The sequence below is a fragment of the Pteropus medius genome, unplaced genomic scaffold, assembly GCF_902729225.1.
Source record: "Pteropus medius unplaced genomic scaffold, Ma_sr-lr_union100, whole genome shotgun sequence".
Taxonomy (NCBI): Eukaryota; Metazoa; Chordata; class Mammalia; order Chiroptera; family Pteropodidae; genus Pteropus; species Pteropus medius.
The window spans coordinates 4,084,850-4,105,999 of NW_024340701.1; the positions used below are offsets into that span (position 1 = coordinate 4,084,850).

The 21,150-nt window shown below is 47.0% G+C and overlaps 1 protein-coding gene across 1 annotated transcript in view; it reads right to left on the bottom strand.

Moving 5' to 3' along the window:
- Window positions 1-21,150, bottom strand: part of AGBL4 (AGBL carboxypeptidase 4) — a 1,011,660-nt gene that overhangs the window by 90,875 nt on the left and 899,635 nt on the right. Inside the window, exons 7-8 of the mRNA XM_039885641.1 lie at window positions 19,599-19,688; window positions 9,751-9,865 (exon numbers count right to left, since the gene is read on the bottom strand). Of these exons, the coding sequence (XP_039741575.1) occupies window positions 9,751-9,865; window positions 19,599-19,688 (205 nt within the window). The remainder of the gene's footprint in view (window positions 1-9,750; window positions 9,866-19,598; window positions 19,689-21,150) is intronic.

Genomic DNA, 21,150 nt, shown 5'->3' on the forward strand with positions numbered 1-21,150 from the left:
ATGTAATGGTGGCCTTTCTGGAGGGTGGCGGGATTGGGGGGAGGGGGTGCTCAGACCACGCCTGGAAAAGGATCATCTCCAGCCCTACACTTTCTGGGGCCTTTTCTCCCAGAACTTATTCCTAGTGGACAAAGAGCAGGTTTGTCGGAGTACTTCCTCCCTTCCCGTGGAAAGCATGTGCTCTGGGGATTCATCTCTCCTCCTTCCCGTCCTCTGTTTGATGACAAACACCAGGTTTGGTGGTGGTCAGGTGTGTGTGAGATGGGAGGTGGGTAGGTGGGATTTCCACATTGCTTATAACAATTCTGTGAGCTAGTCACCAATCGGAAGGCACCCAAGACTTCATAAAATCCTCAGATGGGGGACCTGAGGCTAAGGTCACGCTGCTATGTAACCGTAGAGTCGGAAGTCCATTTTAGAACTGATGGATTGTGTTTCTCTTTATAAGAACACTGACCAGAAAAAAATTCCATTGTGACAGGCCTGGAGGAACACGTTTTCTAAAGGAGTGCACTGGCCCTTGGGGCTAGGAATTGGCTATTTCGTTTTCCTAAGTGAAAAAGGGCAGAGGAAACCCAAAGGGGAAGAGAAGTCCTTCAGGTCTTCAAAAGATCTGGGAGCTGGCAAGACCCCTGCCCACCTGGTCTGAGAAGCAGCTTAGACTGAGAGAGAGAGCCACACCGCCTGGATAAGACCCTGGTTTGGCTGTGCATTAGCTGTGTGGCTTAGCTTCTCTGTGCCTCGGCACCGATCTGCAAAATGTGGATTTTGCCTATCTCAGAGGATTAAATAAGATCAGCTGTGTGAAATGCTGGGGACACTGCCGAGTTTGAGATAAATGCTACATGTATGTTAGCTGGTCTTATGATTTGATCTTGGTATGACCCTCAGTGTCTTCCACAATCTGGTCCCCACTTATTCCTCCAGCTTTTGTACCATGGCCCTGATCTGTACACCATACAAGGATCCTATAAGTCCTATGAGCTAATCGCAAAGAGGTGCCCCCTCCTATAGGATAATACAGTTCCTCCAAGTCTCAAGGCTTGTTAGGGCTGGGCTGAAGGTCAGCCTCTACCTGCCCTGTTACCTGGGACCTTTGTGCTGTGTGTGAACCTATACTGTGGGCTGCAGCCCCAATCACATGTATCAGCCATGCCAGACCACCTGGCATTCTCCCAGGCTCCCTGCTCACTCAGGGTGCAGGCAGCAAGGCTCAGAGGCTGAGTGCTTGGGCTCCGAGCTAGCTCTCTGGTTTTGATGCTTGGATCTCCCTATGATCATGAGGCGTTGGGCAAATGATTTAACCTCTCTTTGTGCTTCAGCTTCCTGGTCTGTAATATGAAGATAATACAAGAACCTACCTCATAGGTTCAGGGTGTTGTTGGGACAAACCCCCAACTGCTTTCAATCTGAGTGGAGACTTTTAGTCCCCAGGAGTAGAGAAAATAGTTCTTTGTCTACATCCCCTTTCTTCCTCTTCCTGAGGGAGGGGATGGAACTTATCTGATTGGTCAGCCTGAGAAAAGGTGCAGGGCTTGTTAGGCCTAGCCTCTCTTGGCACAGCTTGTTTCGTTCTGTAGGGAGGGTACATTCTGGCCTCTTTTCTGCCACATGGTGTGCTTTTGGGAGACAGCTCTCTTCCTGCTCTGCTTGTGGCTGGTGAGGAAGTTGAATTTGGCGGTGAGGTAAAAAGAGGCCGATTTTAGCCACAGATATAAGCCATGCCTTCCAAATCCCACTTTTATCAATAATAAAACTAATACTTTGACCTCTATCTTTCTAATCCCTGTACCTCCTTTGAACTTGGCAGAAACAGGATGAGAGTAGGAGTGGGAATACGATGAATTATCACCCCTACATCTCTGGTGGAAATAATACGCATAAAACACTTAGAACAGAACCTGGCAGCTGGTATAAGTTCACTTTATGTTTGTGTTATTATCATCACTGTTATCATTTAACATCATGATCCCTTTGGTTTAGAACGTGTTGCCATGCTCTTCCCCTGGCTAACTCTTACTCATCCCTCAAGACTCTTCTTAAATGGCACCTCCTCCATGAGGGCAAAGTCCATCTCAGTTCTCCAATGCATGGCACAGAGTACGCTCTGGGTGAATGTGGGAGGGAAGGAATGGAGGGGGAGGGGAAGAAAGGGGAAAAAAAGGAGAGGGGAAAGAAATAATTTGGTTGAAAGGTTTCTTAAGGAGGGGCCGAGTGCCAGCGAAGGCCAAGGTGTGAACTAGAGTAGGCCACTTCAGGGCACTGGAGAGGGCCCAGGAAGGCAAGGGGACTGATGGAGGGGGGAGGTACAGGGCAGGGGTGAGGTGAATTGTGAGAGATGAAGTCGAGAAGGAAGTTCTAGGACACTGCATATGCCTTAAATACCAAGCTAAGGAGTTCCGTTTCCTTCTGATGGTCAGTGGGAGCCATGGAAAGACTTTACATAGAAAACTGACACTGTTCAAGCAGTGGTTGAGGAACTAAGACCAGAAATGATGAAGTTCTTGATTCTATCATGATGTTTAGCTCCTCCAGACTCCCCAGCCGCCATTTCTGGGTTACGGTCTCCTCGGAGGCCTGTCTTCACTGTAGAGTCAATTATTAAAATCAACTTGCTATCAACTCTTAACTTTGAAATGCTATTCAGTTGCTTTCAGGGACAGAGATGGGGAGCTGCCTCCACAGACATCTAGCCATCTGGCCTTTTCTGTGGAACCTGGCTGGGAAGCTCATTTGAATAATTGGTTTTGGCGGTGTGCACTTGTGGGTTAGACACCTGATTACACTGCCAGCCCCGATGTCCTTTCAGCCTCCATAGAAACATCACTCAGGTTACATAAAGCAGGAGCTAAAGTTCTGTCTGGCCCCTGCTGTCATTCATGCTTCATCTGGACTATGCGGCTCACTCGCTGTGTGACCTTGAATGAGTTACTTCGTCTCTCTGTGGCTTGGTTTCTTCTTTGCTCGAAGTGGGAAAGTGAGTCCTGCCCTGCCTATGCCACAGACTTCTCGTAAGGCTCTAACAGAAGGTGGGAAATTGTGACTTAGTAGAAATGCAAGTGGAAAGATTTAAGTTGAGAAGAGCTCAGTGTCAGATAGCAATGTACATATGGCCTGTTTCAGAAGTATGGTCCTCACAATTGGGCCTGTGATAGTCTCTCCCTGCTCCTATTCCACTAGCTAGTTCTACAACTTGAGGGTGTTACCTGACCTACATATGCCTTAGTTTCCTCATCTGCAAAATAAGAATAATGATGGAGTTGTTCTAAGAATTAAGTAAAACAATACATCACTGGATGTTAACTACTCCTCATCACCGTCAACATTGCCACCACCATCGTCGTCATCATCATTGTGATCCTCATAACTGTTCAGAGGTGGACCCCACGCCTCAAAGACAGACAATGACGAACATCTGGAGTATGTTCAGAGGACGGCAGGAAGGACTGGGAGAGGAATGGATTTCAGATTCCACGTGGGCAGTTGGAAGGTTTTGGGGATCTTCAGCCTGGAGAGCAGGAGTGGTTGGAGTGAGTAGGGAGGAGTGGGAACACAGTCTTGGAACAGCTAAAGGGCCGCTGTGTGAACAGCGGACTGAATCTGAGTAATCCTTCATGGAGGGGAAGAAGCAGATGATCAGAACTGGTGTCAGTGCAATATGACACTTTGGAAAGGAGAGAGAACCACCCAGACCCGGCTGGAGGTGAACAACAGAGGGGCACGGCTGTCACTTGGGGATACTTCTGAGGGTGACCCCTGCTCTGGGTGGGCACTGGATCAGATGTCTCTGAGCACCCTTTCTACTCCAAGGCTGATAACACTACGACAGAGGCGCCAAGCAGGCGAGAGAAACGTGGCTGGGGTGGAGAAGGAGGCACAGCAAGATGGCGCTGGCAGATCTTTCTGGAAGACAATAGTTGCAGTGAAGCTTTGTTTTTCATTTCAAGCTTGATGAAAAATGCAGTTTTTATGCTGTTAAAGAACAAAAGATATTGACATCAATTCTATAGACCTAATTTTTTGTTCTGTTTTGGACAGTTTAAAATGTTTCCTCCTTTGGATGTTGAGGAGGACAAGGTCAGTCAGTGTGTGTGTGTGTGTGTGTTGGAAATATCTCCCGTAGTGTTTCACCCTCTGCCATCTTTAATGATATTTTGCTATGCAAATCTATCTTTATCTCCTTTTTATGTCTGGCGAACTCCTATATATCTTCCATCTCTCAAAAACCTCCCCCTCATCACTCGCTCAGAAGGAAACACTCACTGTTTTCAGTAGTGTAGCAGGGGGTTAAATCTGTAGCAGGCTATGACTGGCCTGCCTAGGGTCAAAAACCTAATCTGACTCTTCCTGCTGAGGGACCTGGAGCAAGCTCCTTGGTACCTCTGTATCTCAATTTCCTCTGTTTAAAATAGGGCCACAATACGGCGTTCATCATAGGGCTACTGTGAGAGTTAAATGCAATGACATATATGATGTATAGTTTGTAAGCACTTAGACATTAGCTCGAATTCTATCTAGGCCTCTATAGCATTACACACACGCACGCGCGCACACACACACACCCGGGACAGCCACAGGGATTCTTATTGAGAAGGGCTGCCTCTGATTTCCATCTGCTTCCCTAAGGCCCGACACAGGGCCTGACACTCAGCAGGCCCTCTACAAACCTTAGTTAAATTGGATTGACTACACTCGAGCGTTCGCTGCTACGTGAGGAGCACCAGGGCCAAGAGACATGAGGCGCGGGTCTGCAGATTGCAGCAGCATCCGTTTCCACCGCGGTATCCGCAGTGCCCTGCTACAAAGCTGAATCATTTCTGCACCACCCATGGAGGCCTGCTCCTCTCCCCCGCCTTCACGTTCCCAAGAAACACTGAGGCTTTCTGAAGATGAGAAATTTCACAGCATCTTGCTATCTTTTGGGTAACTGCGTATTTTATGATGACTAATAGGCAATTACTATGGTAATATTGCAATTCAGCATGTGTGAGGTTTGGGAAATGAGAAATTATGGGTAACTACTTTGGACTCATTTCTATGGTAACAAAAAGTAATTGTCATTAAATACCAGTTATACTGAGGCTGTACCTGGTAATTATAGATTTTTATGCCCAGAAACATAAATAAAACCAATAAATTTATTCAAAGGTCTATGACTGTTTACTTATACGTGGCTCTATGGAATACACAATGACAAGCACCTAATTAAGAAATGCAAACCCAACACAGAGTTTCATATTGTCATATGGAGATGGAGAGTCTGTTTTTCAAATGCAAGGCAACTCGTGCATTACACATGCTCAGAAGAAAACTCGGTGGGGTACACAGGTGGGGGTGGGGGCTGTATTCTCTGCAAAGAAGGTGATGGGGGAGGAGGAGGTGGCAGAGCAAGCAAATGCTGCAGTGCGTATGGGTGGCTGCACCTACTGCCGGACATTGAGGATTGCCAACTGATGACAGTCACCCCCCAACCCAGTGGCCTCCCATCTAGGAGTCCCCTGCAGCTTCTTGGGTCTGCGATACCTGAAGTGACTGTATTCATCCCTCAAGACCTCTAGGCCCCAGATCCACCTCTGAGACTCTACGAAGATGCTCACATTGCATCAGTAGTCACGCCATTCTTATTTTTTTTTATTGTGGTAAAATACACATAACACAAGATTTACCATCTGAATCATTTTTAAGTGTACAGTTCAGTGGTATTAAGGACATTCTTAATGTCACGCTACCAGCACCACCACCCGAATTCAAAATGCTTTTCATCTTATAAAACCGAAACTCTATACCCACTGAACAATTAATTCTTCATTCCTTCTCCCTCCAGCCTGTGGCAGCCAGGATTCTACTTTCTGTCTCTGTGATTTTGACGACTCTAAGTGATAGCTGCTCTACACTGGGAGTTGTAGCTTGTGCCAGGGCACAATCACTAAACACGGCTGCTAAAGTTTATTTATTCAGTCAGATACTATACATCGAAGGCCCAGTCCGTGCCAGGCACCACACTTGGCTTTGGGGATGCAGATAGACGAAGTCCTGACTTTATGGGGTTTACCATCTACAGAAGGAGACAGCCATTAAATAAATAGTCACAAACACAGGATTGGGGGCTGGCATGAAAGGACAAAACAGAATGCTCTGAAAGAGTGTAATGGGAGACCTACTTCATATCAGAGGCTCTGAAAAAGAAAAAGGCCCGTGTAATTGAAGTGTAGTAAGGGACACGGAGTGTACAGTTGCCCTGTGTCTTTATTGTATGCCATAATATCATTGTTATCTACTGTTATATTTTCTAATTATTATAGGTGGCTACTGTAGAGTGTAATTTGGTTGTTATAAACTTCAGTATGGGCCCTCCATACCCTTCCCGTAAGCCACGGTCTAGTAGAATACACAACAGTCTAGTTAGTAAATGCTGCTGCCCCTTAACATAAAGAGTGTCATCTATCATGGTATAGCTGCCACCCTTTGCAGTTAAATGCTAGAGTGTACCTTGTCTAGTTTTCTATAAATACCATAAAATGCTAGAGCATAGATATGTGTGTTATTAAATATAAGCTTTGAGTGATCAGTTCTCCTGATTGCCCTTCCCAGGAGACAATTCCATGTTTCTTCAATGTAGAAGAAAGAGAAGTAGGTGAAGGAAGAGGGGGAAGGAAGGGGGAGGGGGAGGACAAGGGAAGTGCTTTGAGAGCAGGCCTGACTCGTTTTCCACACAGGGTCTGGCATGTCTGCTGCAGGCTACAGTGGGAGTGTGAGGCAGCAGGAAGGTTCACCCGCTCTGGCTCAGACAGACCTGCACCCTTGCCTGTTCCTCATAGGCCACAGGACCTAAGGCAGATTACTTCACTTCGCTGAGGGTTAAGAGACTGCACATCCTGAGGGGATATTGAGAGAGTGAAAGTCGGAGAGCCTGAGAGAGAGGCAGCCAGGGCACGGTGTCTGGTGTCTGTGTTCAAACCTGTCTCCCGCGATGTGACCAGTTCCTGTGAGGTCTGGCTCTGTTTATAAGTCTGCCCCTCCCTTCCTCCCTCCCTCCTTCCTCCTTCTTTCTTCCCTTCCTTCCTTGCTTCCTTCTTCCTTCTCTCCCACCCTCCCTCTCTCCCTCCTACCTTTCCTCCTGTACTTAAGCTAATTTGAGATTTTTATTCTTTGCAAGCAGAGGAACCTTAACAAAGACCGTCCTTCTCAGAGTGGATATGAAGATTAAATGAGATAAATGTGTGAGTTCTTGATGCAGAATTCTCGGTGGCATTTTCCACAATGTTTTATAACCCTAACACCACTGGGGGCGGGGGGTGGAGGGGCAGGGAGGAGAAAGACAAGCTCTATAGGAAAAGTGTTCCTTGACACTTAACTTTGGGAAACACTGAATGCTATCTTCCCCTCTTGAGATCCTTGCTTATTAGCATAACCAAAACTAAAAAACCTTATTGTAAAAGAACATGTTTAACTCTGCTTAGCTCTGTTTCCCAAATCCGTTCAAACTCCAAATTCTTCCCCCCACCCCACTGCTGTTAAGACTTAGCAAGTCCCATCAAGCTATGGGAAATAACTGCTGTAGGCAGTAGGGTGGCTCGGGGAGGGGCTGGCATAGAGGACCTCTAAGGCACCTTGAAGCTCTCTATTCTGAGTCTTTATTATTATTTTCCACATTCTCCAAATCTTTAGTAGTGAGTTCTCATGATTGATAGGCTCTTTGTAGCTACCTAGAGCTGTTTTAGCAACAGGATTAATGCCTGTGGTTAGAGGTTTTCTCCCACTCTCATAATGAGAATCACATTCTTGCTAGGAGAACATTGGGGGCTTAAACTTCAGTACAGAACTGTTTCTGAGGGTTAGAGCTCTTTTATCCTGAAATCCCAAATCACAAAATCTGGAGCTTAAAGAGATTAAAGCATCTACTTCCCCATGACTACCCAACTGACCATCTGAAACCCAGAGAGAGGGGAAGGATTTTGGCCAAGGTCACAGACTTCTTCCCAACTCATCATCCCTGGACAGTGGATGATGACATAAATGTGTGTGTGAAGTGGACGGTATTGACCTGTCTCTGGCCACTGCTGCTCTTGTAATTAAACAGAAATGTTAACATAAATCAAATGGTTTTTCTACCGCCATTATCACTAACAGTGCATCTGTCTGGGGAAGGTGAGAAGGCATTACTCTCAGGCCTGCAGCAAGCCGTAAAGCCTGCCAGCACTAATGAACCATCACTTGTGCCAATTAAGAGAGGAAGCAAAACTGTCTTTAATTAAGGCATCATGCATCCCAGGGGCTCTCTCTAACTCATACCCAGGGGGACTAGGAAGCCCCTCTGGACCCAGTTGCCATGCTCTTGGAAAACAGTAAACCAAGCCTGTTTAAAATGAACCTGGCTGGGTATAAGACAGTCTGGGTTCTGGACTGATCTCTGCCACTGACCTCGGGCAAGTCTCATCTCATCTCTGGGCCTCAGTTTCTGCATCAGTAAAGTCATAGCTTTTCTTCACTAGTATTCATCAAATACTTTTTGAGCACCTACTGTGTGCTGATCCCTGCTGCTAGGCACCGGGGCATATACTAAGATTGTCAAGGCTCAGTCCCAGCCCTGCGGTGGCCTGAGTGAGGGCCAGTGGGGTCTGTGTAATGGATAAAACTTGTTTGATAACCAGGCTGGTGTGAGCTCAGGGAAGGCAGCGACCAATTCTGTTTGGGTGTTTGGGGGATGTTTTTCAGAAGGAGGAACATGAGCTGAGTTGTGAAGGGGGGTGAGTGAGATGAAGAAGGGATGAGGAGAGTCTGGGCAGAGGGCAGCCTTTCTAAAGGTAAGAACAGGACATGTCTCGGGAACTAGGCTTTGCTTAGTGTGGCTAGAGCCACTAAGAATGGAAGGTGGGAGGTGAAGCAGGAGGGTGGGAGGCAAGGCGGCATGGTGGACAGACAGGCACCGGGTCATACAGAGCCTTGCATGCAAAGCTGAGGAGTTTGAATGTTTTCTTGGGAGCTGTGGGACTAATCAGTAATAAAGCTGTATAATTTGGGCAGTAAAGTTAGACTGTAAATCACCAGCTGTATGACTTTGGGCAAGTCGGTTGCCTTGAGTGTTTAATACAGGTAATAGTGCCATCTGAGAGGATTCAATGTTCTTTCGGCTGATGATCCCCTGAGCAGTGGGACTTTAGGTTGTACATAATAGTGCAGCTAGGAGAAACAGAATTCAAGACATGAGCGCAGGAATGAGTATGGGGCTATGTGGCATGCCCAAACCAAAAAGAAATGCCATTCAGATGATCTGGGATGATACTCTCCGTCATTAACGATCTCCAAGAAGAAACACAGGGATGAAACAGTAATCATTATAACAGGCACGGGATATTCTGCAAAGCACATTCATCCCACCATCTCTTTTGATGCTTACAAGTGCCCTGTCAGGTAAGCAATTACTGTCTCCACTATGCAAGAGAAACTGAGCATCAGAGGGAAAGTGAATTCCCCAAGGTTACACAGGAAACAGGTGCCTAAACTGATATTAGGCCTCCTGATTCCTGGTCCAGCAAGCTGCCCAGAAAACCTCAGCAAGTGATCTCAGATGGCTGCGCATGACACAGCCAAGGCTCATTAGCCAGTCTTAACAGTCAGGGTGAAACTTCCTATAATGAACTCATGGGTAGTCTGAATGTTTTTCCTCAAAAATATATCCCTTTTCTTCTTCTTGTTTCTATCCACCATCTTATGACTACCAGCTTTCAAGCATCCTCACCCATCTCTCACCTGTAATTGCCCAGGTAGACTCCATCAGGGTTGAGCATTGGCGCGATCTTGAAGACCAGGTGTTCCCGTAGGGCACGGGCAATCGGGTGCTGGCTAATGAGGAAGTCAATGATCCCTAGGGAAAGAGAAAAATCTGGGTTAAAGTGTGTCAAGAGGGAAGGGGCCCATCTTCCTCAGCTTGGAAAATGATGAGAGCTCAACAAGTGATTTTGGGTGTATGCTGTTAGTCACTGTGGATATGTGGCTATAGAGTACGTGCTACCCAGTGAGTTTTATAAATATGTCTCTGTTTCCAAAAAATAGTTCAAGACATAATATTGAAGCCCATGGGCAGGAGGGAGAGAGCATTTCCCGTGGAGAGCACAGTCAGCTTCCGAGAGAAGATAACGTTTGACCTGTGCCTTTGAGGGCCCACGGTGTTTTGACAGACAGATGGGGGAGAGGCAGAACAAGCCGAACAATAAATTAAGAGCTGCTCTCTAATGGACACAGTTAGCTAAATGTTGACATTGGACTGATGGCTGTGGAGTCAGGGACCTTCGGGATCTAAACTCTCATGTTGCTGATGGCCACATCTGGAAGCAGAGAGGAGAAGGAACTTGGATAAAGTCACATGAGAGGAGAGAAGTTTCTTCAGTGTTCCCCAGCTCTGCTCTTGTCCCCACGTTGACAGTCCTCTGCTCAACAGTCCCAGACTCTTTCTGCTTTTCACTGGCACCAACACCCCCTTGCGTCCAAGTCGCCAGGTTTAGGAAAGTTGAATTCCTCATGACTCTCCTCCCACAGTCCGGCAGTGCCCAAGTCTCTTCTTTGAATCTAGCAAATCTGCCCCTCATCTCCATCCCTCTGCCTTTCTTCTACTCTAGGCCACCATCGCATCTAGCCTGGGTGACAGCAAACGCCTTTGGAACGTGCCTTCATCACCATGTCAGAGGAATCTTCCAAAAGTGCAAATCTGACCCTGACACCCACCTCCATAGTATCTTTCTGGTGACGGCCTGCACATGTCTACAGCAGAGTAGGGGGAAACAAACAGCTAGGAGCCCTGCCCTTTCCCCACCGCTCTTCTCCACATTTCTACTTCTTCGTTGGGAACCTTCATGGGCAAAATGGAGCTCTGGGGTTCCACCAAATGACTGAAATGCTAGGAAGTAATAGAAGAGTACAAAACCCTCCCAAAATGCAGACGGGGGAATGCCTTTCCTGCTGGAGAGAGCAGGAAAGGCCTCAAGGAGAAAGAAGCTTTGAGCTGGGCCCTGAAAGATAAGTAGGTTTTGACAGACAGACAGGAGGAAGGCAGCAGGGTAACTAACAACAACCCACATGCCCAGCAGCAGGCACTTCGCTCTTGGAATCATAAACTGCTCCAGAGCACATTCCAGAGCATCCGTGACCAGTGAAGGATATCTCAGGCTTTTCATTAGGCCAAGGCTGAGCATTCATGGGCAGCTGAATGCCAGTTGGACATCATTTACTTCTCGGCCGATGCGGCAGTAGACCAGATGCCCTAATTTATTTGTTGGTCTTCATATTAAAGCTGGTTTGCCAGTAAACAGGCAGGGTAATGATGCCAGGCGCCCTTGTTAGGGGGTAATAATTGCTTAATCTGTCCACTAATTGACCCCGGCTCCCCGGCGGCCCTTCATCAAGGAGCCAGCCTGCGCCCAGGGCCTGGCCACGCTGCCTCAGAGAGTGGCTTCTAGAAATGGAGTAGCTCATTGTGATCCATCCTCCTTCACAGATGAACAGATTAATTGGGCTGCCAATTAGGCAGCTAATAAAAGGATGAGAGAAAACAAAGCCAGACTGGAGGCTGCAGCCACCCAGAGCTCCAGCTCTCAGACTGAGGGTGGGGCAAGGACGGGAGAGGTTTTAGACTCAGCTCTTGGCTTGAGGTTAGATGCAGTTCAACAGGAATCATTCCCATTGATCAGAACACTGGGAGGAGATCTTTCGCTTTGTTTTTGGTGTGGAGGATGGAAGTAGAGAGGAGTCTGAGGAGAAAGCTGGAGGAAGTAAGAGTGGAGAGGAAATGCCATCCCTGGCCATGGGCCGAAAGCCTTGCAAGGACCGAGGCAGCAGAAAGAACGTGGCCTTAGGGACCTGTATTTGAATCGGAACTGGTTATTAGCTACAGAGGTTACCAGCTTTCTCTGACTGGTTTTCTCATCTTGATGTAGGGATAATAGTACCTAATCTAGAAGATTGCTGTGTGACTAGGTTAGAACTCCTGTATTTTAACTGCCTAGCACAGCACCCGAAAATTGTAATGTGCTTTCATTAACTCGCTTAGATCGAAGATTGAAAGACAATGCAGGTAGTGGAAAACAGAATGGCTTTTGGAAGTAGGTGTCCTGGTCTGCGAAGTTCACTAACTATGGAATTTGCGAATGAGAATACTGAACTGGAGAAGCCAACGAGCCAGCAGTCAGCGAACCTCGGTTCCAGTTTTGGCTCAGTTACTGGATGACCTTTAGAAAGCCTGTGGGCCTACTCTCATCTTTAAAATTAAAAGAACTCGATCGTTCTCCAGGATGCACCCCACACTGACAGTCTCTGGTTTCATCTATTTTATTTCTCTCTCCCAAAGCAGAAGAATACCCCCTGCCAGTGAGGAGAATAATCTCCCTCCTGCAGGGAGGCACAATCCACCCTTTAAGATCGGTCTCTGCCCCTTCTTAAACAAGTGTGCAGGGTCCGGTCCTTCCAGCTAATTTAATCAGGAAGGTGGGAGGAAGCAGGATGACGGGAAGACTGGAGGCTAGAGTGTGGAGGAGGAGGATGAACAGGGAAGCTGGGCAGCAGAGGTCACTGCCCTGGGCCAGCCTTGGCCTGGCCCTGCCAGATGTCGCCTGGCCAACCACAGCTGAATATTGTTATTTCTCCCAGTGTACTTGGTTCAGGGAGGCGCACACCGCAGGTGCCTAATAAATGCCCACTGGTAGATTGGCCCCAGGAATTCATCTGACTTTGGCAAAGTATAGGGTTAGCTGAACTGATTATCGCTCATTCCACAAACATTCACAGCGAGGTCCACATCGTAAGCTTGGCATTCCCTGACGAAGAGGCGGTCCTGCCTTAGAGGGGTGCGGGTAGGGAAGCCAATCCCACTGTACAGACTAGCGAAGGCTGTGGTGAAAATTGCAAGTGAGAGCTCAGCGGGAGCTCGGGAATTCCCGCACAGAGGCTGGGAGGGGAGGAAGAAGATGGCTTGCTCGCTAACAGAGGGCTCTTCAGTTCCATGGGGAGAGCTTCATGTGTCAAGGCAAAGATGCTGAAACTGGACTATCTGGATTCGACTACCTGTGTGGCCTCACCCGCTCGGTTCCAGTTTCCTCCTCGGTTCAGGAGGAAAGAAGAAGAAGAATTACCTGTGGCTTACTGTGAGGATCTCTGTGAGTCAATATAGGCAAAGTGTCTGGCACACAGGAAGTGCATACGTGTGTGGTTTTAATCATTGCTGTTACTTGGTTTGGCTGAAAGTGTGGTGTTGGGAGGACGCTGAGAGAGAAGCGGGAGAGGGAAACGCGGACTTGCTGGTCCAGCTGAAGAATATGAAGGGCACAGGAGCCATTGCAAAGCACAGGGCCAGAGCTGCATTCTGGAGCGCCCCCTGGCTGCAGCATGGAATGCAGGCTGGAGTAAGTAGTAATGGAGGGTGGAGATGTTCTGGAGGCAAAGGGGTGAAGGTAGTGGGGCAGACAGGGCAGAGAGCCAGCAAACAGAAAGAGGCTGCAGTCAGGAACCAGGGTACAATGTGGTGGTGACCTGCAGGGGATCTCCGGTGACCGGGGCCCAGAGAGTCACGAGGACGCAGCTGGTGGAAGGGAAACAGCAACTCCTGGCTCTTCCCTTCTTGCCTTACTGGAAAGAGAAACACTTGAAGCCAGTAGAACGGGTATGAATCCTGTCTAAGTCCCTGTGAGACACTCAGCAAGTGATGTCAGCACGCTGACCTATCTGTAAAATGGAGCCAATGGAACTACAGGTCAATCCAGCTAATGAACATGCAGTGCCCATCACTGGTCCATCTTTCGTCATTCGTGTCACTCATATCTATTGCGGACTTTTCTTGTTCTGGCACTGAGCCAGGCACTGAAAAAATAGTGGCAAAGAGGTAAACCTGTCCCTGCCCGCTGGGGCTCACAGCCTAGAGACAAGACAGACCTGAACAGCAGATCCGAGCCTCGATCTCCCAAACTCTAGGAAAGGTAACTTTCCTTATTTTCCTATAACTGAACTCAGTTTCCATTTTAAGGCCCCAATCTGCCAGGGGCTGGAAACTTAATCTGTCTTTTTGGGGTCCCCTTTCCCCCAAACCGCATAATTTCAGTGAAGAGTTCCGATGCTCTTGGGGGTAGTGGACAAAAACTCTTGTCACGTGTGTCACCATCTATCCATGATTTGCAGAGTGATCTGCATGTATGTCTGCATGATGTTCTCTCTAGAGTGTTCTGTGTAGGGTTTATTGTTGCTCGTCTCTGCTAAGTGGCATGGTACTGCCATGGGAAGAGCCCAGGCTTGAAGTTAGACAGTCAGGGATCTCTTTTGGGTCCAAAGTGGGGGGTCCCCATTACAGGCCCTCTGCTGACCTGGCACCAGGCCCATCTTCCCTCAGCTGAGCCCGACGGACCCAAATTTCTGAATCGTAGGGAGTCTGGCACTGAATGGCCTGAGTTCATACAGCGTACCTTCTTCCCACCCCCAATTCTGCCCATTTCACAGATGAGAAGAGAGAGGCTTAGGGAAGAGAAAGACCCTATGAGAACCCCTTAGTGGACCTAGCGTTGTGCTTATGTGAGGCTATTTGGGCTAGAGAGAGACAAGAGGGAGAAGAGCTGAGGGACTGAGTTGAGAAGAAAGCAGAGCAGGGGAGAGGAGGAAGGAAGGGGCAAAGGTCACCACTTTACTGAGAGAAAATATTAGGCTGTGCTGGTCTTGGTGGCTGTGAGTGGGTGGGGTGTGTGTGCGCGTGCGTGCGTGTGTGTTCCCCTCTCTCCTCCTCTTCCCCCACAGGATAACCTGAAGGTGAGCTCCCCGAGGGAGGGCCGTGCACATAACAGCAGGGCTGGGGGGCAGGAGACGTGGGCCCAGTCCTCACTCCACCACTGGGGGGCAGGAGACGTGGGCCCAGTCCTCACTCCACCACTAACTTTCCAGGTGATGTTCAGGGAGTCCCTCGGCTTTTCTGAAGAGTAGAGCTGAGAGCTGCCCAGTGACCCGGTAGGACTGCTGTGGAAGAGCGAGAAGAGGGGAGAGTGGGCATGGCTGGTACCCACATGTGCCTGAGGCTGCAGTGAGCACCGACATACGTGATCTCATTTAACCCTCCTTGAGGACCATACTGCTGTCCCATTTTGCAGGTGAAGAAACAGAGGCTCTGAGAACTGAGGACTTGAGGAAGGTTCCCCAGCTAGGAGGCGGAAGTGGCAGGATCCAAACTCAGGCCTGCCTGAGTCCAAAGCCTCTGATACGTCCACTCCCCATGCCACCCTCCAGAGGGGATGTGCCTTGCCCACAGTATCATTCCATAAATGTAGGTTTATAATTAATTCAGTTATGAAGGATCTTAATTACGAAGTCAGCTTCAATGCAAGAGCAATCACTGGGCCAGGAGGAAGACCCAGGTCTAGTCCCGGCCAAGCTACGGACATTCAGCTTGACCTTCCCGGCATGTAGATGAGGAGGGCTCAGCTAACGGCTCTCTCAGGAAGCAGGCGAGGAAGTGGGGGAGGCACACAGCGTAGAAGTCACACACTAGGCTTTGGGTTCACCGCAAAGATTAGAGGAACCATACCGGACACCTGCAAAGTACTCATTTAGTGCTACCTCCTTCCCTACTAATAACAGGTATTTAGTGCTTACTCTACCCCAGATCCTGTCCCAAATACTTTATGAATCTTAACTCATTCAATCTTGACAACAGTCCTATGAGGCAGGATCCCTATTATAGTTCCCTTTCAAGAAAAAAGAACAGAGTCACAGGGAGGTTATGGGACATCCCCAAGGTCATAATGTGCTAAGTGGAGGAGCCAGGATCCAACCCCAGGTGCTGTAGCTCCAGAGACCGTGCCGCACACACACTGCTATAGGGCGACACCGAGCCCCCTGTCGTAGCTGGCCAGCAAGGATAGTTTAGCCTCATAGAGGCCAGAAAGGGGTTGGGGGCAGCAGAGTGGTGGCCGAGGCTCGGCTGTCCCACCACAAGCAGAGCCTTGAGGAAATCAAAGCTCTGCCTCCCGTAATGACACCTGCTTCTGGAGCTCTGGGATGACGTCATCACTGTACTCCCACCAGCAGGTGTGTCAGCAGCTCTGTGGAGAGAAACTTGGTCCCAGCCAGATGGGGACGACCAGGCTTCACATGTCTGTTCCCGCTCAAGGTCACTGAGCCAGTTAACGAGGAAGAAGTTAACAGAACCAAAGGTATCTCAGCCACCCTCTCAGGCCTTGGGCCTTCCTGCCACCCCCACAGCGAGGTGGGCAGAGGAGGTGATCCAGTTGAGAGCTTGGCCCAGCTGAGCCCTGTAGGGCTGTGGTCCTGGCTGTCTTCAGGGGGCTGAGAGACCCCTGGAAGAGACTGTGCCTCAGTCTCTCTTTGGCAAAGTGGGGGAATGATACCTGACTTAAGCTGCCTCAAGAAAGGAGGAATCGTGTGTCTCAAGGGACAGTTAGAGATAGAGAAAGAGGAAGGCAGGATTGGGGAGATGGTTCCCAGGCCATATCTGTCATGAGTTAGCTGTGTGACCGTGGGTAGGCCACTTTACTTCTCTGAGCCTATAAAATGCACATTGGTTGTGGGGTGGGAAGAGGTGCTGTTTTTCCAGGCTAGAAGCTTGGCCTTCTAGCATTTCCCATCCCTGAGTTCGGCAAAAAAGCATGTACAGGTTTGGGAGGCCTAGATTCAAAGCCCTCTTCTGCCATTTACCTGCTGTGTGACCTTGAGGCTCCTCTTTCTGAACTAGGATTTAGCATCCCAGAGCCGACACAGCATGTGTCCCCACAACAGCCCCATGAAATGAACAAGATAATCTCTGTTTTTCAGATGTAGGAAATGACACTGGAAGACCCAACCCTAAGCCTGAAATAGCTCACGGTTTAAGTGGCAAGAAAAAAATATAACTCAAATGTAAAACAAATCATGGTAATGAAGATGACCATCAGGTAACCAACAATACAGGCACAAGCAGAGGACTGGAGAGAATGGGCCACAGAGGGCACCTGAAATGAGCCTTAGGAGATGAGAGGTGTTTGCCAAGTGGCAAGGAGCCACAGGCAGAGGAGCAGCAGGTGCAAAGGCCCAGTGGTGGAGAGAAGGTTGTCCATTCAGGGATTAAGTTGTGTGGGGCTGGGATACAATTAGGCTGAGGCCAGAGAACCCGATCAAGAGTCAGATCATGGAGGGTTATGAATGTCATGCCAAGGAGTTTGGAGTTTATCTCGAGAAGGTAGTGGGAAGGCATTAAAAGGCTCTGCCAAGGAGTAAACATTGATTGAAAGCCTCCAAGACAGCACTATCAACCCAGCACCATCCAGATTCCTTTTTGGAAAAGCAGGGCCAACAGAGAGAGCCCCTGAGCTCTATTCATAAAGTCCTCCATGCCTCAGGGCGCCTCTATAAAAGGGGACGATGGCCCTGCCCTCTGTCTGCGGACCACCACCAAGGAGGTGGGCAAGGGAATTTGAGCTCCCAGAGGGGAACATATTGATGGTAAGGCTACTGCCTTTCTACAAACAAGGACAAAATAGTTGCCTCTGATCAGCTGGGGGAACAGGTCTGCTGCCAAGTTTAGTAACTGACAGATGGCTGCAAGTAAAGGGGTTGGTAAAACCAGGAGGGACCTGGGAAAGGTTACTGCAAGGACAGTGCTGGGATGGAAAGAGGCTGGAAGTGAGAATGGCAAGGAGTAAGCTAAGGTGACTGGAGTGCGGAGTTGGGACAGCCTGGCTGTGCCTCTTCTGAGCTGCTTGGCTCTGGGCAATCACTTTCTCTCCCTGGAAATGTCTCCATGCCTGAAACGCAGCGGGAGGCAGTCGTGCCTGTCACAGCACTGGAAAAATATGAACGGGAAAATAAACCTCATATTTATCTGCATAGTGCCTTATAGTTTGCAAAGCAGATTACCTGCTTCATCTTCTCAGATTCCCATGAGGAAGGAGGGGACATCTGTTGAGTGCCTGCTGTGTGCCAAGAACAGGACTGGGTGTTTGTTTACATTCATCTCATGCCAGCTTCATCACAGCCTTCAGACGGGTATTGTTATCCTAATTTATTTCACACTTGGGGAAACTGAAGTCACACTGCTAGGAAGCAGCAGAGCCAATATCTGACCCCAAGACTGTCTGATGACAAATCACCAGATACTTCCACGGCAGCATGCTACCTCCCTCAAGTTGTATAACCTCTAGGGTTTTTTTTTTTCCCATTACCTAACGTCACCAAACTTCAGTTTTCTCATATGTAAAAATATAGTTAATATTAGTTCCCATGACATAGAATTAAAATAAATCAAATTAGTAAAAATAAATAAATAAAATACGTAAAGTGCTTAAAATATATGGCACTGTATTTTATATATAATACACCCGCAAGATAGGTAAATATGAAAAAGTATTGGCAAGAATATGAGACAGCAGGAACTCTTATACATTGCCCGTGGCAGTGAAAAAAGATCTGGAAAAGTGGAGAAGCACATATCTTATGACCCAGCAATTATAGTCCATGGTTATATACCCTAGACAAGTATTTGCATATGTGCACGAAGTGACATGTGTAAGAACATTTGTATCAGCATTGTTTGTGAGAAAAAACACTGTAAACAACTTAACTGTCTATCTTCAGGAAAACTGATAGGTAAGGTGAGGTACAGACAGACATGGAGTAGAATACATAATGAAAACTACAGCTATATTCACCAACATGGATATTGGGTGAAAACCAGCATTAATGCATACAGAATGATACCATTTTTTAAAGTTCAAAACCAAGTAAAACAAACAAAAAAATACATTGTTTAGGAATGCCTACATGTATAGCAATCTGTTAAGCAAGACAAATACAAAATTCAAGCTGATGGTTATTTGTGTGAGAGCGAAGGTAGACATGAGAACAAAGGATTTAAAAGGAATAGACAGTATTCTGCTTCTTAAATTGGGCATTCATTAAATTATTATTAATATATTATTTACTGAATATTTATATTGCTAATCGATACATATAGACATGCATATATTTGTTATATATTGCTGACTAAATATATTTTATATAGATTAAATATTTAATAATAAATAAAATGCAGTTATAAAGAGATATATTTGAGAGGAGAAATTATGTCTCACTTACCTCTAGTTATCTGATATCAAGCATGCTTCCCTGGTCATGGAAGGTATTTCAGAAGTGGTTTGTTAAGTGAATAATTGAATAAATGAGTGAACGGATAATTGCTAGTCCTTACTTCCTCAGTTCACTGTCTGCCCTTCTACTAACATGCACATTGGCCTGGGGCCAGATTTGGTATTTTGGTAAACCACTGGAAACAAGTAAAACAAAGCTGGAGACTATGTATGTCCCTGTCTGGCTCATCCTGAACATAGCATTTTTGAGAGAACATCACATAGCCCTACCTATCATTTGTGCAACCATCCACTCATTCATCCATTCATATATGTAGTCAATATTTGTTGAAGATAAATCCTAGTGGAGATCAAGTGTAATCTCTTTAGAAGCAAAGTGAATTCCCATCCAAGATAATGATTCTGTATGTTATCACAGTGTCCCAAGGATCATCACGGTGCCCCAGTTGGATGTGGGGGATGAGCACAGGAAGCCCATGAGATCCTGCAACTCACCTTGGCACACAAATGAAGAGGGTGTTTCCCCTGGGTGAACTCGTCCAGTGATGAATACCACCTTCTGCTCTGCCCCTTCCCGAAGATTATCTGTAAGATAAAATGAAAGGTTTCTAAGGACGGCAGGGAAAGCTGAGACTAGCATAAGTTATATGGTGTATGGGAGAGAGGGAAGGAAGCAGAAAATGGGCGGGTGCTTTATATTTATTTCTTAAGCCATTGGGTTAGAACCATTAAGGCCCAGCCATTGCTGATTAATTTAATCATGTCCCTGGCTACCCCATGTTAAGAGACTACAACTTGTTCCTTGGTACAACTGATCATATTAACATTAAAGTCATCTAAAGAGGTCATAGGAGTGAAATTAAATCCCAGATCCACTGACCGTGACCTTAGTCAAGTTGTGTAACCATTCTGAGTTTTAATTTGCTGATCCGTAAATGTGGATAATAACACCTACTTCATAGAGTTGTTGTAATGATTAAACAAGCTTATGTATTGCCTAGTATACAGTAAATATTCAGTAAATGATGGAGTAAAGAAGGTAGTATTTATATTAGTAAGAGCAGCAGCTGCCATTTAATTAGCTCCTTTTGTGTCAGGTACATTATACACATATAATCCTTACAGAAACATGCACATTAATACTTTTTTTAATAGAGGCAGAGACTGAATCTCAGAGAGGTTATATAACTTGTTCCTGATCACACAGATAATAGGTTGGGGAGAATGAAAAAATGACCAGGGAGCTGTGAGCTGCACAGTTTTCAGGGCTTACACAAGACTGGGAATCATTCGAATTTCCATGATTTTGAATTCTCTCATTGATCATTCAGGGTACTCAGTCGAGAGCCCAGAAGGGCCACACCTTAGTGGGCTAAACCACTCTAGACTAACAAAGTTTAACAATAAATCTCAAATGGATCAAAATGAACAAAAGAAACTTAAGTGCCTGCTGTATGAAGCCCAACTCTCTTTAATGGAAGACGACAAAATTCAGACGTCCAACAATGCATAATTCACAAAATCCAGCATCCAGTAAAAATCATTAGACATGTAAAGAAGTAGGAAAATATGGCTCAAAATCAGAGCCCAAGCTCTTGCTGCCTCTACAGAAGGTTCACTTTTATAATAAAATTTAGCTACTGTGCAAAGATATTATTAGACAAAGGCATGAGTGACATTCCCAGAAAGAAGGGGCAGGAGGAGGGTACTTAGCCCTGGGCAGAGGGAAGGACTGATTGACCCAGAATGGAACAATGACTTGAAGTGAATTCAGAAATGAACATTGAGGGAAGTTGAATTAAAGTAATCCATCTCTGTTAGAGGATGATCTGGGGGTTGGGTGGGGGGACAGTTAGCAATAATGAATAGGATCGCAGCTTCTGAAATGCTAGAAACAGGTTATTCTGAATGTGGTTCATGATCCTAATTTTTGATACACCAATGTCACAGACTAAACAAAGAATACTCTATTAAGCCTGGTACGAAAGCCTTGTGACTTGCTTGGTCTGTTTGGGTAACCAGTAAAAGTTGAGGTCACTGCTTCCCT